Genomic DNA, 24069 nt, shown 5'->3' with positions numbered 1-24069 from the left:
CAATAATCTGAGTTTACGCCTTCACACAAGTCTCGTCACGACCACACACCTCATGGGCCGATCGACCAGATAACCATCCAAAATTTGCGGCAGCGAGCAACACCGCGCGCAAAAGCAATCCATCCAAAAAAACACCCGGTCCCAACTGGCATCCACCTACCCGAGACGCACACCTTCCTCGCATCATAGCACCCTGCCTCACCCTTAGAAAAGAAACACGCCTCCCCCGCCACGTCACCTATCCGCGCCACCCCCTTAACCCCATTCTTGGCCACCCATCTCCAATCTGACGGCCCGCACCCCGCATCACGCGGATCGCGGTCGCACCCCTAGTCCCAAACCATGCGGTTATAAAGCCACCTCCCCCCCCACACGACACAACCATCAACATTATCTAGATCCACCTATCTTCTCCTCCACCTACAACCATCAATATTGTCTAGATCTAACCATCTTCTCCTCCACCCGCCGCCGCCACCACCACTCCTTAGACCTAACTATCTTCTCCTCCACCGACAACCATGAACATTGTCCAGATCTAACTATCTTCTCCTCCATCCACCGCCACCACTTCCACTCTCTATGTTTTCCTGTTAGGTGAGATTGTGGTATTCCAAGGCACTGACGCACTGCACCATCCGCCCTTTCCCGACGCACCACAGTCGCTGCCCAGGCCATCCTCCTTTTACATCTTGGACGAAGACGACGAGATCCAAAGTCAAAGGTAAGAAAAAAACAATGTATTCTCTAGGAGCATAAAGGATTTTGTTCATACCATTTTTTGTTCTTTTCTAGGGAGCATATTAGAACTAAATGCATATTTCCCAGGCTTCCATGGAAATCTCATTGTTCAAGTGCAGTAAGTGCGTTAAGATATTCAACTAGGATTATAGCAAGGCGCGGACGCGCCGGACCATTCACCTTTTTCCAGCGCACAACAATCTTTGCCCCACTTTTAGGCCATCATTTACATCTTGGAACGGAGAAGACCAGATCTAAAGTCAAAGGTAAGGGAAAGCAATTTATTCACTAGGAGCATAAAAGGTTTTTGTTGATACCATTTCTGTGTTTTCTAGGGAGTATATTAGATCTAAATGCATGTTTCTCAAGCTTTTTTTTTGTAATCTCATTGTTCAAGTGCAACATTAAGAACTAGTATTATCCCAAGGTGTTCTTTGGAATTGTGTGTTTATGCTGATAAAGTTCTTTGAAGTAACCAATCAAGGGAACATGTATCCAACACAACACCCATCTCACTTGGGTTTTACATTTTTTTCCAGCCTATCTTTGTTTTCCAATGTCTCTTTAGTACACATCCACCCCCGTTGGATTCTCTTTCTAACCATGCTCGGTTCACTGAGGTTTGCCCCAATAATCCACCAAAGTTTGTGTTGCCTCTTTTGGTGACCGTGATTTCGGAAATAATTGTTGATCTAACTATTAAAAGCATACCATGGTAAAAAGAATGAAATTTGTTCTCCAACAAGATTTGTTCATCCACCCATCCATCAGTGAATGTCCTTTCCTCAATTAAAACCCGACGTCTCGTTGATGTCTAGAAATGGCAAACAGTCAAAGTCATTTGCGGCTTTCTTCTGCACAGAAGGCGTGCATTGGAGCAGTGGTGGCGCCAGGCTAGGGCAAGGACCCAGGCCGTCCCAGACAGTTTTCAAGCACTGTAGACTGTATACACACTGTAACTACACTGTTCGCTACAGTTAACGAAGGAAAATGGTCTCACGCCCCAGGCAGCCGCCCGGGCTGCCTGGGGCCTGTCTCCGCCGCTGCATTGGAGCATGCCCAGGAAGAATTCCCCTTTCTTCATTTTAGGTTTTGTCTGCTTTTTGGGAATTGGGCAGCGTAATGTTAGATTTTGAAAGGGTTTTAAGCCGATTCGAATGAATCTCTAAAACTATATTTTTTTAGTATCAGAAAGAAGAGTCACTGGACGCCATTTGTTTCAGAGGGATATTGTTTTTTCGAATGACGAGATTCCTGCATTCATTAAGAAGATTAGTTTTTCGGTTAATTAGAAAACACCGAGCGAAAATCAGATTGCGCATTTATTAAAAGAAACGGGGCGAAATTATCACAGCCGCTGAGCGGTTCACACAGAGACTCCACGGTCACACGCCGCCACACAACCTTCCACGAGGTCAAGTGCAGCCACGCCACCACCAGCTGCAGAACCAACGCCAACGCGGGCCGCACGGGATCACGAGGCCCCCGTCGAGCCCCGAGAACAAGCGCCGCCGAGACAGTTCAGGGCCCGTCCGCCGCCCGTGCCGCCGGCCGACGGGGCCGCACGGGAGCGAGCGAGCTGGGATGAAGTCAGGCGTGGAGGTGGACGGCGGCTCCGACCCTGGTGACGGCGCCGCTGGACTTCGGGATGGGTGGAGAGAGGGTGGCGAGAGGGTTCCGGATCTGCTCTTTGTTGTGGAGGAATTGACCGGAGGAGGGAGATCAAGCGGCGGGGGAGAGGAGGGTCTCAGAGGGCTGAGAGGGGGTATGTTACTGGCTTTGTAAGATCATAGTGCAGTCTTATGCTTATACCACATCACTAATCTGTGAAAAACTACATATTACTCCAATTGTCCTGTGTGATAGTACCGAAATAGTTAACCTTTTATTTACATCGGCCTATTTCGTATGGTTCATTTGAATCCTTCAGGATTGTAAACATCAAATTTTAGAATGTTTGTGAGGAGCAACTGTCTAATCTAATTGAAGTTACATGTTTCTGGAGTGTACCATGGTGAAAATGGCCAATCGTTGACTGCCCCGTTAGAGTTACTGTTAATTCATCGCATCGGTGCCCAAAGATTTGTTGCCCTGGTGATAATGAACTTGTAATTTGTGAACAAGCTCATGCCTCCAGTCTGCTGGTAAATATACTATGAACAAACCGTTTCATCCAGTGATACTGTGTTTAAACTTCTAAGGTACAGTGTTTAGTTGGATCACAGTCTTCTCTGTTCACATGTGGTAAATTCATCAGTAGCAGTACATCATGTGCTGTCATTAAGAGGAAGGAGATGAAATCTAATCATTGGTGGAATGTTGCACTCATGTTTTAGGAATTTGACATTTTAATTTTTGCATTACTGAAGTATCTCTCATTGCTTTTCTTCAGGTGGTTTCTGTACAATATCCTCAGACAAGTAACCGTGGAAAAGAAAGGCATGGCAAAACCATTGATCAGGAAGGCTGCAGACTGAGCTGCAATTACTGTGGTAAGGTGGTTTCGAGTTACAACCGCCAAGAGCACCATTTAGCAGGCATCAGGGGCAATGTCAGCACAAGCTTAAGGAGTTCACTTGTGGATCGCAAGAAGAGAAAGCTTGGATGCTCAGAAAAATGAAGAAACGGAAGCATGAACATGATGAGGTTCCTCACACAAGCCCAGCCCTTCCATCTGCTCAAGTCCAGCAACCACAGCTACAACCAACTGTGTCCAATAACCGCTGCTTTCTTCATTATCTACCGGATTTGAGGCAGGCCAAGGAAATCGCATATAATTCTTGTCAACTGAAACCCAAGGTTGAGGTAAGTGATTACTTCGATTCTCCGTCAGCAAAATTAATAGGCAAGTTCTTCTCTGAAGCTGGACCTGAGCCTGGTGTTCTCCATTCATCATCTTTGAGGGAGATGGTTGTGTTTCCCCAAGGGCCTGGGGCTGTAATGCCTACGTACGAAGCTGTTCTGCAGGAGCAACTAAGAGAAACTGAGAACCGCGCAAAGGAACTCAAGCAAGAGTGGCAAACAAGTGGCTGCACTGTAATTGTGGATAGTTGGAAGAGCAAGTGTGACAAAAGCTTCGTAAGTGTCCTGGTGCAGTGCAGCAAAGGTACGCAGTTCCTCAGATCCATTGATGTCTCTGAAATCACTGAGGACTTCGATGAGCTAGAATCAATGCTTTCTTGCGTGGTTGAAGATGTTGGTGCCCATAACATTGTTCAGATTGTCATGAATGACGTGTCACCCCATATGCAGATGGCACGGGAGTATGTGCTAAATAAATATGACAGTTTTTTCTTCGTGCTATGTGCTGACCATTGCATCAACCTTCTGCTTGAGAAAATAGCAGCGCTCGAGCATGTCAGTGAAGTCCTAATGAAGGCAAGGGAAATTACAAGGTTTTTATATGGCCATGCACTGCCAATGAAATTGAAACGATATGTTCAGGAGGAGATTTTGAGCAGTTCTTATCTGAAATTTGTGGCAGTGTTCATCACATTAGAGAGGTTAGTTTCTGCAAGAGTAGGTCTGGTGCAGATGTTCAGCTCGCCTGAATGGGTTCCCTCGGGTTGGGCTTGTCGTGATCTGTTCGAGCGTATCCAGAGCATAGTAAAGACAGACGATACATTTTGGCATGCTGCTGCCAAAGTCGTGAAGGTTACAAGCCCACTTGTCAGAGTGTTGTATAAACTGGAATCTGATATCTGTCCGATGGGTATCTTGTATGAAGCCATGCATGGTGCAAAAGAAGAGATATGTGTCAATATTGGAGATGAAAGTGAGTTTTATTTGCGTATAATTGACAAGATATGGGATGGTTACTTGCATAACCCTCTCCATGCTGCTGGTCCGATGCTAAACCCAAGGATCTTTTACGCAGCTGGATTCCACCCTTATACTGTGATCAGCAGTGGCATCGCGGCCTGTATAATCCAACTGGGCAAGGCTCATTACAATCCCATAAAAGCGTTAGCACAATTGGAAGTGTATGAAAAGAAATTGGGCTATTTCGATACAGATCCAGCAAAGCAGCAAATAATGGAATTACCACAAGGTAATCTACACCCTAATCTCTTACAAAATGCCCACTCCTTAACAAGCCACTAACGGTAGTGCCTTTCTGTGTCATATGTACTGGATTTTTTCAATCTTTAGAGCGAGTTGGAATAGTGTCAGTGCGCCAACATATTTAGTTAGTATGTGAATGTGGCACAAATATATCATGTCATGATGCACTTCTCTATTCAATTCAAAGTCAGAATGTGTAGAATGATCAACTTCTCTGCATTAGCGTAACTTGTCAACATAGTTGTTTAAATAATAGCAGAGAAGCTAAAAGGTTTACAGATGAATGTGTGGAATGATCAACTTCTCTGCATTGGCCTAACTTGTCAACATAGCTGTTTAAATAAATAGCAGAGAAGCTAAAAGAATTACAGATGAATGTGTAGAATGATCAACTTCTCTGCATCAGCTTAAGCTTGTCAACATAGTTGTTTAGTTAGTACTGTATGTTGCAAGTTGCAAACTGGAGTATATGGCCTGCTTACACCCACTGAGATCATCACCATTTCATTCATTCGTTCATATCATACTACATGACTGACTTACAAGTACCTTCTTACCACGTTTATGACTTGAAATCACAGTTAAATGGTGGTCGAAGCACGGGGCTTGCGTGCCCGACCTGCGGACCCTTGCGAGGCGTGTCCTGAGCCAGACGTGCTTCGGCGCCACCAGGTACAACATCGACTGGAGCCTGTCGGAGAAGCTGCACGCCGAGTGGGACAAGATGACGCTGCCCGAACAGGAGAGGTTCCGGCAGAAGGAGTACGTCCACTACAACAGCGTCCTCGCCCGCGCCTCCCCACTCCTGCACGGCTCCTCCGTGAAGCAGCACGACAGGGTCACCTTGGTGCTGCAGGACTGGATCAGACCGCAGAAACAGGCCGCCGGTCGCCACTAAGTGAGACGGCCTTCAGTTGTGCCTGGAGCGATGCTTTATCGCCTCCTCAGTTTTCTTTGCTATCTGTGTGTGCTGCTGCAATGGTGTGCAGAAGTAATCTGTCTGAGTGGCAATGTCGTACTGGTACTATCGTCGTCTCTGACGAATCTCCAAGTTTTTAATTTCTTGAACTCCTGCTGGGTTACCAAGTTTGTTATGTTGTGTTGAAACCCTGCTGTATTTCAAGTTTTTATAAGTATGGTTGTGGATTAGTCTTTTCTTTCAAGGTATTGTGGATTGGCTTGAGCTTTCAGTTTGGTTTTTCATGTTCACTAGGCATTACAACAAACATCTTTTTTTATGCGAAAAGGTACACCAATCATCTGAACATACAAACATGACGGTAAGGAGTTCTTGTAATCTCCTCTACGAAGTACTACTATTAATCAACAAGCCAATCCCAATTTCCAATATGGAACACATAGCAGCTGCACCAAGTCTGTTCCCTGCCGCTTAGAAATCAACTTAGAAGCAAGCATCCAACAGACAGCAGCAACAAAGGGCGGCCAGGCTGTCAAAACACAAAGGGAAAGCAAAAATGTATGTTAGCAAGCTGGTGTCGTTACACATAATACTCGTATTTTCTACAAGTTCCATGTATAGTACTCCCTCCGTCCTATAATGTAAGGCGTTTTTTGACTCCGGTGTAGTGCCAAAAAATGTCTTACATCGTTGTATGCTCGGAACAAGAGAAGAATGAAATACAACACGTCCAGCCATGCTCTGAATTCTAGAGTAACTAAGTTTTGGATAACCCCGCAAAAAAAAACTAAGTTTTGGATGAATTGCTCTGGAAATATGAAAAGTTTTCAGAAAATATCGACCTTCAGCTGGTGTCATTTCAATACATGTACTACTAGTATATCTAACTTATAGTTTCAAAAAAAAAGTATATCTAATTTATATTGTTCACAAATCACAAATATCTTACCGCACCAGAAGACCGCGTGACAGACAGCTACGAGGTTCGCTGAGGCAACCACTCCCTTTTTTTCTTTATTCTTTTTTTTTTGACAGCTGAGGCTACCTCCTAGTGACAGACACATGAGAACGGCAGGAACGACAAGTCACGAGTGGAGGGATGCGGGGCCGACGTCACCCACCCAACGAACCCAACCCACTCCCGGCCACACAAAACGCCGACCCGCCAACGTCCACTCCGACCCCGACGACCCACCGGCGACCGGCGACGGCGAGCTCAATCTGGCTTCAGTTGAGAGATCTATCTAACGCGATGCTAGAACCGAGACGAAGGACGACTTGGGAAACTGAGAGAAGGAAGGAAGGAGGCGGGCTCAGTCTTGTCTTACCATCCCTCCATGAAGGACGGGCCACTGCTCTGCTGCTGCCGCGGCGGCTGCTGCGCGTACTGAGGCGGGTACCCCTGCTGCGGGTACCCTTGCTGCGGCGGGTACCCTCCCTGCTGTGGCGGATACCCCTGCTGCGGCGGATAACCCCCCTGCTGCGGCGGGTATCCCTGGGGAGGGTAGCCTTGTCCCTGCCCCGGCGGTGGGTACCCGGCCGGAGGGTAGCCTGCCGGCGGGTACTCCTCTTTTCCTGGATACCCTGAGCAAAAACAACAGGATCGTACACAAGATGTGAAATGAGGAAATTGAGGGGATGGATCTTGACTTGAGGCGAACGGGGCGGACCTTGCGGTGGAGGCGCGCCGACGGGCGGCTGCTGCTGGCCGTAGTAGCTCATGGCGGCGGTTAAGTCCCCGTGCTTTGCTTCGGCCGGCGCTGCGGGGGACGACGACGAGAGAGAGGCGGGGAAGGAGACAGGGAGGGAGGCGGCGAGCTCTATGGGCGGGCGGGCGGGCTTGGACCTGTATGGTGTGCAAGACAGGTAGGCAGATATTATTGTTAGGTGAAAGAGACGGCAAAGTGGGGGCCTTTTGAGTTGGAGGTGTTGGACGTAACGGGGCCGCACCAGCAGGGTGGTTGTACCGCACTCGCGTGCCTTGCCGCGCCGGCGGCGGCGGGATAGTTTGGGCAGAGCGAGCCCTGGTGGCCGGTGGAGTACGTGGAGCGTATGATGAGTGCCAACAATTTACGAGTATAAAATTAATACAAAATTGAGTCATTTATTTTGGAACGGAGGGAGTAAGTAGTAATCTGTAAATGCAACGAAATGCAAAAGAAAAATACTCCCTACGCAATAAAATGTAAAAGCGTATAGATAGTGATCGAAACACTCCTTATATTTTTTTAGTAGAGGGAGTACATGTTATTATCATGCAGGCATTCCGTATAATATCTACATACATGTAATCCAAGGAAAGAAAAATCACTCCTCACGCCGGTCCAAAAGGGAGCATCAACACGGTTCGAGATGGAGCGGTACATGAGACGTGTGGGAGGTGATGTGGTTGGCGATTGGGGGAGAGGCGAGGAGACGCGACACGTCACCGAGGCGAGCCATTGTCCAGCTCGCTTTAACCCGGCGCCTATTCTAAGATCTTCCACCCCTTGCTCTCTGTCTTTCTTGGTTCTCATGACGACCACAGGAGTGATCCGATAAATCAATGTAGATCTCCGTTCCATTCGGAGAGCGGTGGTGGAGTGGGAGGCGCATATGGCAAAGATCGCGGGGCGTGGATCCATTGAGGCCCTTCCCAGTGCTTCACCGCGGACAGGTGCTAAGCATGTCACATAAGCGAAAAAATGACATGACACAACAATTAAGGAGGAGAGAGAGTACTTTGGTAACCCGAGGAAGAACCAATGCTAAGCGCGTGAACCTGGACAAACCACTTAAATGAAACAATTTGACAAATGCATGAAAGACTTTAGGTGCTAACTCATTAAATAAAGTGAGCTTAGCAACAACAAGTTAAGCACCTATGCATTGGGGAGTTAAGTTGCTAAGGTATTTAATGCACTTAGCACCACATCTAAGCACCTTTGCATTTGAAGAGGCCTGCGGCTGGCGAGGCTCCGCGAGATCAGTTCGTGGTTTGCGAAATTGCAATAAATGTGGAAGAAGATGTTGGATGTCTCAAGAGAGGTGAAGGCGGAGGAGGAGAAGCTGATGTTTGGTAGAAGGGTGTTGTTCCCGAACGAGCTCATCCTTTGGGCCATGGAGGAGGCCGAACCGGGAGATTCGAAGCAAAGGGCGAGGTGAGCGGTCTTTCGCTCACGGATCCAACACCCTCCCAGCCTGGTAGGAGGACGAGGTCGCGGTGGTGATGGTGCTGCCATCGCCGAGAACTCAGACGGCGGCGATCCTGATCGAAGACGACGAGGTCAAGGTAGGTGGAAGGCGAAGGCCATGGAGTTTGTGCACACGTCGCAATGCTCCTCGCGGTTTCCTCGTCAATTTGCAAGGCTTCTCAGTATCTCTTGCTCCGTGGCAGTGGAGTAGGGGTCTCCCTGACGGCTAAACCACTACTGGTTGATGGCGGGGGAGGACTCCGACATGGAGGCCCGGTAATCATCATCGGATTAAAGAAGCCTTGTTCTCATTTGAAATACTTACATTCTCCTTCGTGATTTAGCGAAGTGGGGTTTTTTAGGAAGGGTAGGGGAGGTAGTACATGAGGGGAAGTGCTAGAGTGCTAATGACAACAAAGAAAATACACCTAAAAAGGGACTCAGATAGAATTAATGAAGGAGTTGATGAAGGGTTCTAGCGCCTCCTTAGTTCTGTGTATCATCTTTGCAAAATCCTCCTCAATCTGACCAACCAAGAAGCATGTGAAGGTGCAATACCCCTAATATGCTTATTGTTTCTCTCTTTCCAAATGCTCCAAGCAGCTATGGTGAAAACTTCCATAAACATAGGCTTGCTCCAAGCACTTCTGCCTGCATAAATCAATTGTGATATGAAATCATAAACTGGCTAGACAATTCCCAGGGATCCCCAACATGCAACACTGAATGGGCATTTGAAGAAAAGGTACACTAAGGTCTCCTAGGGAGGGCAGTGCAGAGAAAGCAAGGAACATGTTGTGTGGACGACATTACAATGTCACTGACGACAAAATGTTTTTAATTAAGGGGATGTTGGAGGAATCCTTAGATAAAGGAGTTAATATTCTGCAATATGCTTATGACACTATTCGTCTCTTGCAAGATGAAACCTGAAATTCATTCTCTTTGCTTTTGAACGAATGTGAGGATTGACAATTAATTTTCATAAGAGTGAACTCTTCCTATTTGGTGAGGCACTGGAGAAAAGCCAATTTACAGGAAATCTTTACATGCAAATTGGGATATGTACCCTTGAAATATCTGGGCATCTATGTCTCTAATGCGAGGATTAGGAACAAACACTAGAAGGGGTAATTGAATTTTTTGAGAAAAGCTGTGAGTGCTTGCACGGGAAAAATGTAAAACATTGCTGGAAGGATTACTTTGGTAAAAGCATGCTTGACAAACATTCCCCACTTTATGATGTATATCTATCCTACACATGTTGGGATGAGGAAGAAAGTTGATTTTTAGGGCGAGGATTGTTTGTAGGCTCATGAAGACAAGAAGAAATATCATTTTGTTAATTGAAAGACTTATTGCCATCCCAGAGATCGGGAGGGGGCTTGGAAGTTCTAAACTTATATCTTATGAATAAAGTTCTATTGGCAGAATAGTTTTGGAAGCTAGAGACTGAATCTGGGTTGTGGAAATATGTTCTTTTAAATAAATACGAAAAAGGAAAATGCTTTTTTGGCATCAAGCCCAAAGTGGAAGATTCTCACTTTTGGACTAGCCATCTGCAAGTGAAAGATTTATTTTACGAACACTCTAAAAAAGGTTATTGGAAATTGGGGAGAATACAACATTTGGGGAAGATTGATGGATGGGGGAAAATTTTCCTATCCCAAGGTTATACAACCTGAGTTTTGATCACAATATATCTATGGTTGATGATATTAACAAAGAGTAGGGATGCTTTACTTTTAGACGAACTCTTATGGGGGAAACCCTGAAATTTTGGAATAAACTGATATTAAGATGTGAGGGAGATAGAATGTTAGGGGGGATAAAATCAAATGAATGCTCAATGTTGACACAAAATTCACTATAAGAACCCTATATATTTTTTATATATAATCTGCTTGTGGGCTTCCTCTGGTATTTATTAGGAAAACCAAAATCCCTTCTAAAATCAAAAAAGAATTAGGGTTGATGGTAAAACAAAGCTTCCACACTAAAGACAATATACTTACAAGGTGATGGAAAGGTAGTAAATTTTGTGTCTTCTATGGGCTGATGAAAAATACTGATCATATGTTCTTTCATTATTCTGCCGCTAGGTTTGTTTGGAGCTTGTTGAAGTGTGCCTTCGATCGATCTGTCTAAGTGCTTTGGAAGCAGGATCAAAGGCCTTCCAAAAGGATACAAATGACAATGTTCTCGTCACAAATCCATCGGAACGATTCCAAGATACCCGCGTGATCCTAAAAAAAAATTTAGTGAATTTTGAGGAGAGAGTAGTCAAAACTTCTACGTCAGGAGACCTCACCAGAGCGACGAAGGGACTGAGGAGTAAAAAGAATCCTACTCTCCGATATATATAATCCTAAGACTCAAAACATTTTTATTCTAGACTCAACAACGCCAGGGATTCGATCAAGCAGGGGGCTCCTAAGTCGGGGATGGCTCTGATTACCAACTTGTAACGCCCACGATGCGGCTATATCTCCCACGTGTCGAGGCACGACTTAGAGGCATAACCGCATAGTGGTTTTGTCGCAAGAAGGGTCATCTTCACACAATCCCATGTAATGAACAAGAATGGGATAAAGAGTTGGCTTACAATCACCACTTCACACAATACATAAATATCAGTCATACATCATCCAAAATACAATCATATAGACCGACTACGGTCAAAATCCAGATGAAAATAAGACAACCCCAAATGCTAGATCCCCGATCGTCCCAACTGGGCTCCACTACTGATCATCAGGAAAAGACACATAGTAACGACCACGTTCCTCGTCGAACTCCCACTTGAGATCGACGCCATCGTCTGCACTGGCATCGTCGGCACCTGCAACTGTTGTTGGAAGTATCTGTGAGTCACGGGGACTCAGCAATCTCACACCCGCGAGATCAAGACTATTTAAGCTTAAAGGGGGGAATGGTGCAAAGAGGTGGAGCTGCAGCGGCAAAAGCATATATGGTGGCTAACTTACGCAAACGAGAGCGAGAAGAGAAGAAATGGAGCGGTCGTCATCTAGCAATGACCAAGAAGAGGTCCTGAACACCTACTTACGTCATACATAACACAGACCGTGTTCACTTCCCGGACTCCGCCGAGAAGAGACCATCACGGCTACACACGCACTTGGTGTATTTTAATTGGGTCAAGTGACAAGTTATCTACAACCGGACATTAACAAATTCCCATCTGCCTCATAACCGCGGGCACGGCTTTCGAAAGATATTACCCTGCAGGGGTGTCCCAACTTAGCCCATCATAAGCTCTCACGGTCAACGAAGGATAAACCTTCTCCCGGAAAGACCCGATCAGTCTCGGAATCCCGGTTTACAAGACATCTCGACAATGGTAAAACAAGACCAGCAAAGCCGCCCGAATGTGCCGACAAATCCCGATAGGAGCTGCACATATCTCGTTCTCAGGGCACACCGGATGAACACTACGTACAGCTAAAACCAATCCTCGAGTTTCCCCAAGGTGGCGCTGCAAGTGGCTCTAGTTTGGACCAGCACTCAGAGGAACACTGGCCCGGGGGTTTAAAATAAAGATGACCCTCGGGCTCGCGAAAACCCGGGGGAAAAAGGTATAGGTCGCAAATGGTAAAACCAAGGTTGGGCCTTGCTGGAGGAGTTTTATTCAAGGCGAACTGTCAAGGGGGTCCCATAAATCACCCGACCGCGTAAGGAACGCAAACTCAAGGAACATAATCCCGGTATAACAGTAACTAGGGCAGCAAGAGTGGAACAAAACACCAGGCATAAGGCCGAGCCTTCCACCCTTTACCAAAATATATAGATGCATTAATTAAATAAGAGATATTGTGATATCCCAACATATCCATGTTCCGACATGGAACAAACTTCGACTTCGACTTCACCTGCAACTAGCAACGCTATAAGAGGGGCGGAGCAAAAGCGGTAACATAGCCAAACAACGGTTTGCTAGGAAAGGATGGTTAGGGCTGACAAGGCTAAAATAGGAGACATGATATAGCAAGTGATAGGTAGCGGAGCATGGCAATAGAGCGAACAACTAGCATAGCAAAGATAGAAGTGATTTCGAGGGGTGGTCATCTTGCCTGCAAGATTCTCAGAGTTGTCGAAAGATTGATCCTCGTAAGCGTACTCGACAGGTTCCTCGTTCACGAACTCGTCTCCCGGCTCTACCCAAGACAAGAACACAAACAAACGGAACCACAATCAACAACGAGAAATGCGCAAGCAACATGATGCAAGACATGTATGATATGCAAGATATGATATGCGATGCGTATGCGTGCTCCGGAAGGAAAATGATGAACATGGCAGTAACTTGGCAAACCAAGCATACCACTGGAAAGGTGAGATGATTTCGGTCGAAATCGATATAAAGATCACCGGAATCGGATGCACGGTTTGCAAATGACAAGCAAAACAAGACAGACACTAATCTGCGATAAACAGCAAGATAGCACTTAAAATACAACAAGTAACAATGCTACAACACCCCAACATAGCAACAAAGCACATGGTAGTAATCTACGGGAGATGCTTGACAAAAGATGAACACTGAGCTACGGCTAGATCACAACATATCAAGCTCAAACAAGCATGGCAAAAGTGCAAAAGATTACAGGTTCACAGACTTGGTGAAAAACTGGACATGGCAGAAATCATCATCAGGTAGCAATGTTCAGAGCACGAAATCAACATGCTACAGAAACTTAACATAGAAAAACAAGGCATGGTAGTGTTCTACTAAATGCACATAACAAAAGTCCCTTACTGACCATAAGCCAAAAAAGACCAGAAGATATGATGGCAAGCATGTAAACATAGCAAATTTCATTATCAGGTTTCAGACTTAGCAGAAAACAGAGCATGGCAGAAATATTAATACGTAGGCTCTTTGTGAGCTTGATGCACTCACTACAGAGCAATGCATGACAAACCAAGGATACCTACAGCAAGATGGCATGTTTATGAAGCTATCCATGGCAAGAACAATTGCATAGCATGTATGGATCAACTACAATAAGCTTGGCAAAAATGCATGTCATGTTAAGAATCTGCCAGAAATATTTTATAGCATAAGTAGAGCAAGATTGAGTCATGCTATGGTACTCAAAAATTGCAAACAATTGCAGGCATGGATCTATTACAACTATAGCTACAAAACATCCTTAGTGAACATCTCCGAAATATGCATGGATCTCTCTGTAGCATCAAGTTTACATGGCAACAAAATTACAGCAGACAAAGACATAGAAAACACCAAGTCCCTGAAATCAGAAATATTACGGGGCCTACTTTGCATGCTTGTGCTAGTCACCACAAAGATCACAAAAATACATGGACTACACCACTGGAAAGATGGCATAGCATACTTCAAAACACATGTAGAGCTCATGCTCAAAAGATGCACAGAATAAATGATACAAAAATGACAAATCTCCAAGTTCTGATAAGAACCAGAGATTAACAGCAACTAGCCCTCTTCCAATGAATATATGGGCATCAAGATGACCTCTAATGAACATGGTGCAATTGAACAAAATGAAGAGCATCACGAGACGAACAATTTGACATATTATACGCGCGAATCGGAGCTAATGCACAAAGTTATCGCATCGGGAACAGAGCAAAATACTGATAAGATTCTGGGACTTGGAAAATATTAGGGCGAGAGAAAGTCAACGGGGGGGGGGGGTTCCTACCAGATCGGATCGGGCCGGCTCCCGAGCTCGTGCTCGAGCCCGACGGCGGCGAGGCAGGGACCGGCGGCGGCGGTCGCCGGCGGAGGAGGAGGGGCCCAGAGGGCGGCGGTCAGCGGCGCCGGTGGCCGGAGGGAAGGCCGGCGGCGGGCGGCGGCGGGCCCGCGTCGGGCGGCGGCGGAGATGGCTGGGCTGGCCGGCGGCGGCGGGGCCGGTGGCGGCGGCGGCGGGGGCAGGCGCGGGAGGAGACGGGCCGGCGGGCCTCGGCGGCGGCGCGGGTGACGTGGCGCGCTCCGGTTGGCCGGGCGCGCGGCGGACGTTGTCCGGCCGGAGCGGACGCGTCCGGCGCGGCGCGGAGGGAGAGGGTTAGGGTTTCGTCTGAGATTTCGTTTTTCGAGATGCCCACTTATAAATAGGTAGAGGGAGCTAGGAGACTCCAAATGAGGTGCGGTTTTCGCCCACACGATCGTGATCGAACGACCTAGAGCATGGAAGAGAGTTTGGTGGGTTTTGGGCTGGTTTTAGAGGGGTTTTTTTCTGGATACTCAAATGGACATTGCGGAGGCCCGGTTAACCGATGGAGTACCAAACGACCTCCGAATGGAACGAAACTTGACCGGTAGACTCCGGGTGGTATATTAAGACCACATGACAAGCCTCGGTCCATTCCGAGAAAGTTTGACACACGCACACGAAAGAAAACAAGAGGGGTGCACCGGAGGAGATAGGAGCGCCGGATTGGAAAACGGACAACGGGGAAAATGCTCGGATGCATGAGACGAACACGTATGCGAATGCAATGCACATGATGACATGATATGAAAATGCATGACATGACAAAATACAAAACGAAAGACAAAACCCGACAACGGAGGGAAAAACATATCACATAGCCGGAAATGGCAAGAGTCGGAGTTACAAATATGGCAAGTTACATGCGGGGTGTTACAACACTCCACCACTACGAGAGGATCTCGTCCCGAGATCTAGGACTGAAAGAACTCCGGATATTCGGAACGGAGATGGTCATCGCGTTCCCAGGTGGCTTCCCGGTCGGAATGGTGCGACCACTTCACTTTCAGGAATTTGATAGACTTGTTGCGAGTCTTGCGCTCAGTTTCTTCAAGAATAGCAACGGGGTGCTCATGATAAGACAAATCTTCTTGGAGGTCAATCTCTTCGAAGTCGATAGTGCGCTCAGGCGTCTTGAAGCACTTGCGGAGCTGTGACACGTGGAACACATCGTGCACGTTCGCGAAGTTGGAAGGAAGCTCAAGTTGATAGGCGAGGTCGCCTCTTTTGCCAGTGATCTTGAAAGGACCCACGTATCTAGGGGCAAGCTTCCCTTTGATACCGAAGCGACGAGTGCCTTTCATTGGAGAGACGCGGAGGTAGACATGGTCTCCGATCTCGAAAGCCAAATCACGATGCTTACTATCATAGTAACTCTTCTGGCGCGATTGCGCGGCTTTGAGATTATCAAGGATGACTTTACACATTTCTTCAGCTTCAGTGATTAAGTCATTGCCAAGAAGTTGGCGTTCACCAGTCTCTGACCAATTAAGAGGGGTACGGCACTTTCTGCCATAGAGAATCTCGAATGGGGCCTTGCCCGAACTCGCTTGGAAGCTGTTGTTGTAGGAGAATTCAGCATATGGGAGACAATCTTCCCATTTCATGCCAAAGGAAATGACACAAGCCCTGAGCATATCTTCAAGAATTTGATTGACTCGCTCGACTTGGCCACTAGTTTGAGGATGAAAAGCTGTGCTGAAGCGAATATTAGTGCCCATGGCCTTCTGGAAGGAGTCCCAGAACTTAGAGGTGAAGATGCTTCCACGATCAGAAGAAATCAATTGTGGAATGCCGTGCAAAGAGACAATTCTGGAGGTGTAGAGCTCTGCCAGCTGAGCTGCCGTGATGGATTCTTTGATAGGAAGGAAATGAGCCACTTTAGAGAGCTTGTCAATGACAACGAATATAGCATCATTTCCGCGCTTGGACTTTGGAAATCCAGTCACGAAGTCCATTTCGATATGATCAAACTTCCATTCCGGAATAGCAAGAGGTTGGAGGAGACCAGCTGGTCGTTGGTGTTCTGCTTTCACTCTTCGGCAGACATCACATTCATTCACGAATTGAGCAATTTCTCGCTTCATTCGAGTCCACCAATACGACTGCTTGAGGTCATGATACATCTTCGTACTTCCAGGATGAATGGATAGGAGAGAATTGTGCGCTTCGTTCATTATGACTTTCCTTAGATCACCTTTCGGAACCACAATTCGGTCCTCGAAGAACAAAGTGTCTCTGTCATCAATGCGATAGCACTTGTATTTGGAAAGACCCTTGTCGATACCATGTTTCACCTTCTTCACCATGGCATCAAGGAGTTGTGCCTCACGAATTTGATCTTCCAAAGTAGGAGATACAATGAGGTTGGCAAGAAAACCTTGAGGAACAACTTGGAGATTGAGCTTGCGGAAAGCTTCACAAAGATCCGGTTGGAAAGGCTTGAGAATTAAGCTGTTGCAATGAGCTTTCCTGCTTAAAGCATCTGCAATGACATTTGCTTTGCCTGGAGTATATTCGATACTCGGATTGTACTCTTGAATCATTTCGACCCATCGAGTCTGCCTGAGGTTGAGGTTGGGTTGAGTGAAGATATACTTGAGACTCTTGTGATCAGTCAAAATGTCCACTTGTCTTCCCAACAAGAGATGTCTCCACGTAACCAATGCATGGACAACTGCCGCCAACTCAAGATCGTGAGTGGGGTAGTTCTTCTCGTTGGGCTTCAACTGCCGAGAGGTATAGGCCACAACTTTCTTCTCTTGCATTAACACAGCACCAAGACCTTGGAGAGAAGCATCACAGAAAACTTCATACGGCTTGGATTCATCAGGAGGAGTCAAGACAGGAGCTGTGACTAGTTTCTGTTTGAGAGTGTTGAAAGCGACGTCACACTCAGGAGACCAGACATACTTCACATGCTTCTGTAGGAGGTTGGAAAGAGGCTTTGCAATTTTGGAGAAATTCTCAACGAATCTTCGGCAATAGCTTGCAAGACCCAGAAAACTGCGGAGCTGCTTGACATTTTGAGGAGGTTCCCAATCCAGAACTGCGGACACCTTCTCGGGGTTAACAGCGATGCCTTTGGCAGAGATGATGTGACCAAGGAAAAGAACTTCATCGAGCCAAAACTCACATTTGGAGAACTTCGCATAGAATTGATACTCTCTGAGCTTGTCGAGCACCAATCGCAAATGTTTGGCATGATCCTGCTTGTTCTTGGAGAAGACCAAGATATCATCGAGATACACCAAAATGAATTCATTGGTGTAGGGGTTGAAGATGAAATTCATCCGAGAGAATACCGGAGGAGCATTGGCGGCGATGGTGGCGGCGATGGTGGCGGCGGCGGCGGGGGCAGGCGCGGGAGGAGACGGGCCGGAGGGCCGGGGACGGGCCGGCGGGCCTCGGCGGCGGCGCGGGTGACGTGGCGCGCTCCGGTTGGCCGGGCGCGCGGCAGACGTTGTCCGGCCAGAGCGGACGCGTCCGGTGCGGCGCGGAGGGAGAGGGTTAGGGTTTCGTCTGAGATTTCGTTTTTCGAGATGCCCACTTATAAATAGGTAGAGGGAGCTAGGAGACTCCAAATGAGGTGCGGTTTTCGCCCACACGATCATGATCGAACTACCTAGAGCATGGAAGAGAGTTTGGTGGGTTTTGGGCTGGTTTTAGAGGGGTTTTTTTCTGGATACTCAAATGGACATTGCGGAGGCCCGGTTAACCGATGGAGTACCAAACGACCTCCGAATGGAACGAAACTTGACCGGTAGACTCCGGGTGGTATATTAAGACCACATGACAAGCCTCGGTCCATTCCGGGAAAGTTTGACACACGCACACGAAAGAAAACAAGAGGGGTGCACCGGAGGAGATAGGAGCGCCGGATTGGAAAACGGACAACGGGGAAAATGCTCGGATGCATGAGACGAACACGTATGCGAATGCAATGCACATGATGACATGATATGAAAATGCATGACATGACAAAATACAAAACGAAAGACAAAACCCGACAACGGAGGGAAAACATATCACATAGCCGGAAATGGCAAGAGTCGGAGTTACAAATATGGCAAGTTACATGCGGGGTGTTACAGATACAAAACTTGTTGGAAATATGCCCTAGAGGCAATAATATTGTATTATTATATTTCCATTATTCACAATTAAGACTTTATATTTCATGCTATAACTGCTATGATCCTGAATATGCGATTCATTGGAAAACTCATATGCACGTGTGAAATGATAAACGTAAATAATAGGTTCCCAGTCTCGCCTCTAAGACCGTCTCAAGTGTTGTTGGTGATCATGTTTTCCGGATCTTAGGATATCATTAAGTGTAGCGATAGTCCTAAAACAACAATGAGGGTATGCCGTTAGAAGAACGATCATATTGAATCAACCCAATACGTGTATGTTATACTATGTGATCATATCGTCTGAAATCATCTATTATAACATGGAGTATTAGCATGTGTTTTAGTTCCTTAGACCATGAGAGTGTCTCAGTCACTTCCTACCAGACGATGGGCTTTGGGGTTGCTCAAACGTCATTTGTAATAAGGTGATCATAACGACAACTTTTAGGCTCCCCGGAAAGTCTGACAAATGACCGGACAGCTCGAGAGTGGGATTTTCTCCTCTGACGATTGAGAGATATTATTAGGACCCTCTAGGTGTGAATACATCCATCATCGTCTGGCAGACACAGGTGAAAATGTCACGGGGATGCCAGAACACGTCAACGAGAAAAGAAGAACAAAACCGGTAACGGGAGCAACGGTATAGCGAGCATGGTGATGACTCAGGAGGATACCGATACACACTGGGTTTTGTAAAGTATCATGAAGCAAAGGGAACATCACATGATAACCAAAGGTTCATTCGAATATCATTCGTGTAATCATAGGGACCGATATGGATGTCCACCGTTCCGCTATCGGTCATTGAACGAAGGCGTTCTCGTTCATGTCTATAGTTTACCGAACCTACGGGGTCATAAGCTTAAGGTAACCACGATCTGCTGAGTGTTAGTAGGATGTGAGTGATGAGAATATATTTATGGAATTGTTTCATTAATATCCGAAATAATTTCGAGAGGTTGCGGAAGCGTTCCGGGGTCACCGAAAGGGTTTTCGGTGAATATAGGGTAATACCGGGTATTACCGATTAACTATATATAGGTGGAAAATGTTTCTGGGTATGTTAAACTATATATATAATGCGCTGAAAATGTTTAGAACATTTTATATTTAATTTAAATATCAATGGGCCTTAAGAGGCCAAGAGGTGGAAGGCAACTTGGGCCACAAGGGCCCAAGTAGGAAGGCGCCCCCCTTTCCTTGTGGGGGGCCGAATTGGACTAGGGGAGGGAGTCCTACTCCCTCTCCCTAGGCTGGCACCTAAAGGGGGACTTTCCCCCCTTGGTGGCTGCCCTCTCTCCCCCCTCTAACCTATATATACTAGAGGATTTCCACCCTATGGATATACAAGTTTTGGAGCCTCCTCTAGTTGATCTAGTGCACGTTCTAGTTGGTCCTAGCTAACTAATTAGAGCGAGCGCTAGCCACCTCTAATACTCACAATTAGAATCCCCGTGTGGTTCTAATCTCCTCCCTCTAATTCTTCGGCAACGATAAGCTCTAGAAGGCGAAGCGTTGCCAGATCGTGAAGATCGTATGCTTGCAACCAAGTAGAGAGGCCGTGCTTTCGGTCTTCCATTCGAGGGATCATCCGGGGGCGGTTCATGGGATCGTCATCGACGTTCGAGGGACTCCAAGTACGATCTACACCGACTCGTCTACTTCCGCTGCACTCCCGGAGTCAGTAACGATCGTTGATCACTAATCGTTATGCGTCTTCATATTGTTCCTGGGCGATCGTAGGGCGATTTTTTTTGTTTTCTACTATGTTTCCCAACAAAAATTATGTACCGTTTGAGAGAAAAAATAATCTCTGCCCTGATGTCTATAAGTAAATTGATGTGCTATTTGATTATGGGATGGTCTATTCTGTAGATAAAAAAGGCAAGTAAAAGGGTGCTCACGCTGGGGAAAAACTCATCGAGCTGGTGGCAAATGAGGTGTATCGAGCTTCGCAAGGTTGGAGGCCAGGAGTGTCCTAGATTGCAGATGGCTGGAGCAATACTGAAGGTATCCTTTTCTGTGGTGATTTGAGTTGCCTTTCCTTCCGATCAGCAGTCGTAGTAGGTGGAATGAACTCCTTCCTTTTAGTATTTGTAGTTTGGTGTTTGTGGAGGTATGTGTATGTTGGCTTGTCCCTCTCTTTCGATCTTGCATGATCATGATGCATCGGGGATCTTCGAATCCAGGCGACGTAAGTTTGATGGGGTTTCCCGGTTTCTTCAGTTGTTGTAGTTCGGAGGGGACGACCCCTCTTTCGCTAACAAAAATGTGGGTCCAAGAGCTTTTATATCTTCAGAAGTGTTCGGTTCGGAGATTTTAGGCCGTGATTTGAACAAAGGGACTTCAAGCCTGTGTTTGTTGAGATATGATGTAATCGGCTCCCATGTAATGGATATACATAGCTATTGTCTACCCATTCTGCTCGATCCATCTAGTCGGCCCTTTTTCTTGCATTTACACGTTTCCTTTTCCGCAAGAGATGATGCTGGGGCACTAACAACGACATTGCCCTAGCATCCTCCAACACCAATATCACAAGCAGTTGTGCCAAGAAGAGAGCATCACCCACAAGCAATCCTCTTGATGCTAGTGAAGGAAATATGCCCTAGAGGCAATAATAAAGTTGTTATTTATATTTCCTTATATCATGATAAATGTTTATTATTCATGCTAGAATTGTATTAACCGGAAACTTAGTACATGTGTGGATACATAGACAAACAGAGTGACCCTAGTATGCCTCTACTAGACTAGCTCATTAATCAAAGATGGTTAAGTTTCCTAACCATAGACATGTGTTGTCATTTGATAAACGGGATCCCATCATTAGAGAATGATGTGATGGACAAGACCCATCCGTTAGCTTAGCATAATGATCGTTTAGTTTTATTGCTATTGCTTTCTTCATGACTTATACATGTTCCTCTGACTATGAGATTATGCAACTCCCGAATACCGGAGGAACACCTTGCGTGCAATCAAACGTCACAACGTAACTGGCTGACTATAAAGATGCTCCACAGGTGTCTCCGATGGTGTTTGTTGAGTTGGCATAGATCGAGATTAGGATTTGTCACTTCGTGTATCGGAGAGGTATCTCTGGGCCCTCTCGGTAATGCACATCACTATGAGCCTTGCAAGCAATGTGACTAATGAGTTAGTCATGGGATGATGCATTACAGAACAAGTAAAGAGACTTGCCGGTGATGAGATTGAACAAGGTATGATGATACCGACGTTCGAATCTCGGGCAAGTACCATACCGATGACAAAGGGAACAACGTATGTTGTTGTGCGGTTTGACCGATAAAGATTGTCGTAGAATATGTAGGAACCAATATGAGCATCCAGGTTTCGCTATTGGATACTGACCGGAGATGTGTCTTGGTCATGTCTACATAGTTCTCGAACCTGTAGGGTCCGCACGCTTAACGTTCTATGACGATTTGTATTATGAGTTATGTGATTTGATGAACCGAAGTTTGTTCGGCGTCCCAGATGAGATCACGAACATGACGAGGAGTCTCGAAATGGTTGAGACATAAATATTGATATATTGGAAGGTTATGTTTGGACACCGGAATGGTTTCGGAAAGGTTCGGGCACTTTCTGGAGTAACGGGGATTACCGGACCCCCGGGAGTTAATGGGCCTTCATGGGCCCTAGTGAAGAGAGGAGGCAGCGGCCAGGTGGTGGCGCATGCCCCCCAAGCCCAAACCGAATTGGACTAGGGGGGGGGCGGCCCCCCTTTCCTTCTCTCCTCCTCCTCCTCCTCCTCCTCCTCCTCCTCCTCCTTCCCTCCTTCTCCTAGTGGGAATAGGAAGGGGGGGGGGGGCGAATCCTACTTGGACTGGGAGTCCAAGTAGGACTCCCCCCATGGCGCGCCCCCCTTGGGCCGACCACCTCTCCTCCCTCCCTTTATATACATGGGAGGGTGATACGTTTCCAACGTATCTATAATTTTTGATTGTTCCATGCTATTATATTATCCATCTTGGATGTTTTATATGCATTTATATGCTATTTTATATGATTTTTGGGACTAACCTATTAACCTAGAGCCCAGTGCCAGTTTCTGTTTTTTTCCTTGTTTTGAGTTTTATAGAAAAGGAATACCAAATGGAGTCCAATTGACGTGCCAATTTTTGATGATTTTTTATGGACCAAAAGAAGCCCCTGGAGTAAAATAGTTCCCGAGCCATCCACGAGGGTGGAGGGCGCGCCCTACCCGCTGGGCGCGCCCCCTACCTCGTGGATGACTCAGAGACCCCCCCCTGACATGAGACCGATGCCAAAAATTCCTATAAATACAGAAACCCCCGAAAAGAAACCTAGATCGGGAGTTCCGTCGCCGCAAGCCTCTGTAGCCACCAAAAACCAATCGGGACCCTGTTCCGGCACCCTGCCGGAGGGGGGATCCATCACCGGTGGCCATCTTCATCATCCCGACGCTCTCCATGACGAGGAGGGAGTAGTTCACCCTCGGGGCTAAGGGTATGTACCAGTAGCTATGTGTTTGATCTCTCTCTCTCTCTCGTGTTCTTGATGTGGCACGATCTTGATGTATCATGAGCTTTGCTATTATAGTTGGATCTTATGGTGTTTCTCCCCCTCTATCTCTTGTAATGGATTGAGTTTTCCCTTTGAAGTTATCTTATCGGATTGAGTCTTTAAGGATTTGAGAACACTTGATGTATGTCTTGCGTGGGATACATGTGGTGACAATGGGGTATTCTATTGATTCACTTGATGTATGTTTTGGTGATCAACTTGCGGGTTCCGTGACCTTGGGAATCTATGCATAGGGGTTGGCACACGTTTTCGTCTTGACTCTCCGGTAGAAACTTTGGGGCACTCTTTGAAGTGCTTTGTGTTCGTTGAATAGATGAATCTGAGATTGTGTGATGCATATCGTACAATCATACCCACGGATACTTGAGGTGACATTGGAGTATCTAGGTGACATTAGGGTTTTGGTTGATTTGTGTCTTAAGGTGTTATTTTACTACGAACTCTAGGGCTGTTTGTGACACTTATAGGAATAGCCCAATGGATTGGTCGGAAAGAATAACTTTGAGGTGGTTTCGTACCCTACAATAATTTCTTCGTTTGTTCTCCGCTATTAGTGACTTTGGAGTGACTCTTTGTTGCATGTTGATGGATTGTTATATGATCTAATTATGTTATCCTTGTTGAGAGAACTTGCACTAGTGAAAGTATGAACGAAGATATGACTCTATATGAATGCC

At 46.4% G+C, this 24069-nt stretch overlaps 2 protein-coding genes across 6 annotated transcripts; one reads left to right on the top strand and one right to left on the bottom strand.

Annotated features, from left to right (window-relative positions):
* The first annotated feature begins 399 nt into the window (after positions 1-399).
* Positions 400-5969, top strand: LOC123167601 (uncharacterized). 5 transcript variants are annotated; one of them, XM_044585440.1, is made up of 5 exons: positions 400-724; positions 829-1007; positions 3134-4516; positions 4619-4792; positions 5388-5969. In XM_044585440.1, exons 3-5 carry the CDS (start codon positions 3346-3348, stop codon positions 5702-5704), a joined length of 1662 nt encoding a protein of 553 aa, XP_044441375.1. In that variant the 5' UTR covers positions 400-724; positions 829-1007; positions 3134-3345; the 3' UTR covers positions 5705-5969. The 5 variants fall into 5 exon arrangements, with proteins under 5 accessions (XP_044441375.1, XP_044441370.1, XP_044441371.1 ...); XM_044585435.1 differs by having other exon boundaries at positions 3134-4792; XM_044585436.1 differs by having other exon boundaries at positions 796-1007; positions 3134-4792.
* A 53-nt stretch (positions 5970-6022) lies between these two features.
* LOC123167602 (cysteine-rich and transmembrane domain-containing protein WIH2) lies at positions 6023-7793 on the bottom strand. The gene is made up of 3 exons (XM_044585441.1): positions 7396-7793; positions 7054-7309; positions 6023-6254 (listed from the first exon to the last, which is right to left on the bottom strand). The coding sequence occupies exons 1-3, from the start codon at positions 7445-7447 to the stop codon at positions 6209-6211; spliced, it is 354 nt and encodes a 117-aa protein (XP_044441376.1). The 5' UTR covers positions 7448-7793; the 3' UTR covers positions 6023-6208.
* Positions 7794-24069: the final 16276 nt, after the last annotated feature.

This window comes from Triticum aestivum, chromosome 7D (genome assembly GCF_018294505.1).
Source record: "Triticum aestivum cultivar Chinese Spring chromosome 7D, IWGSC CS RefSeq v2.1, whole genome shotgun sequence".
Lineage (NCBI taxonomy): Eukaryota > Viridiplantae > Streptophyta > Magnoliopsida > Poales > Poaceae > Triticum > Triticum aestivum.
Note: the sequence above shows the minus strand (reverse complement) of the source record. Positions and strands in the feature narration are given on the sequence as shown.

What these genes read in the sequence shown, in the direction of transcription:
- LOC123167601 (XM_044585439.1), top strand. Translation starts at nt 3,346, where the DNA reads ATGCTCAGAAAAATGAAGAAACGGAAGCATGAACATGATGAGGTTCCT. An exon ending in AATAATGGAATTACCACAAG is followed by an intron (nt 4,793 to 5,387) that starts GTAATCTACACC and finishes TTGAAATCACAG; the next exon opens with TTAAATGGTGGTCGAAGCAC.
- LOC123167602 (XM_044585441.1), bottom strand. Translation starts at nt 7,447, where the DNA reads ATGAGCTACTACGGCCAGCAGCAGCCGCCCGTCGGCGCGCCTCCACCG. An exon ending in CGGCGCGCCTCCACCGCAAG is followed by an intron (nt 7,310 to 7,395) that starts GTCCGCCCCGTT and finishes GTTTTTGCTCAG; the next exon opens with GGTATCCAGGAAAAGAGGAG. An exon ending in CCGTCCTTCATGGAGGGATG is followed by an intron (nt 6,255 to 7,053) that starts GTAAGACAAGAC and finishes GTGTTTTGACAG; the next exon opens with CCTGGCCGCCCTTTGTTGCT.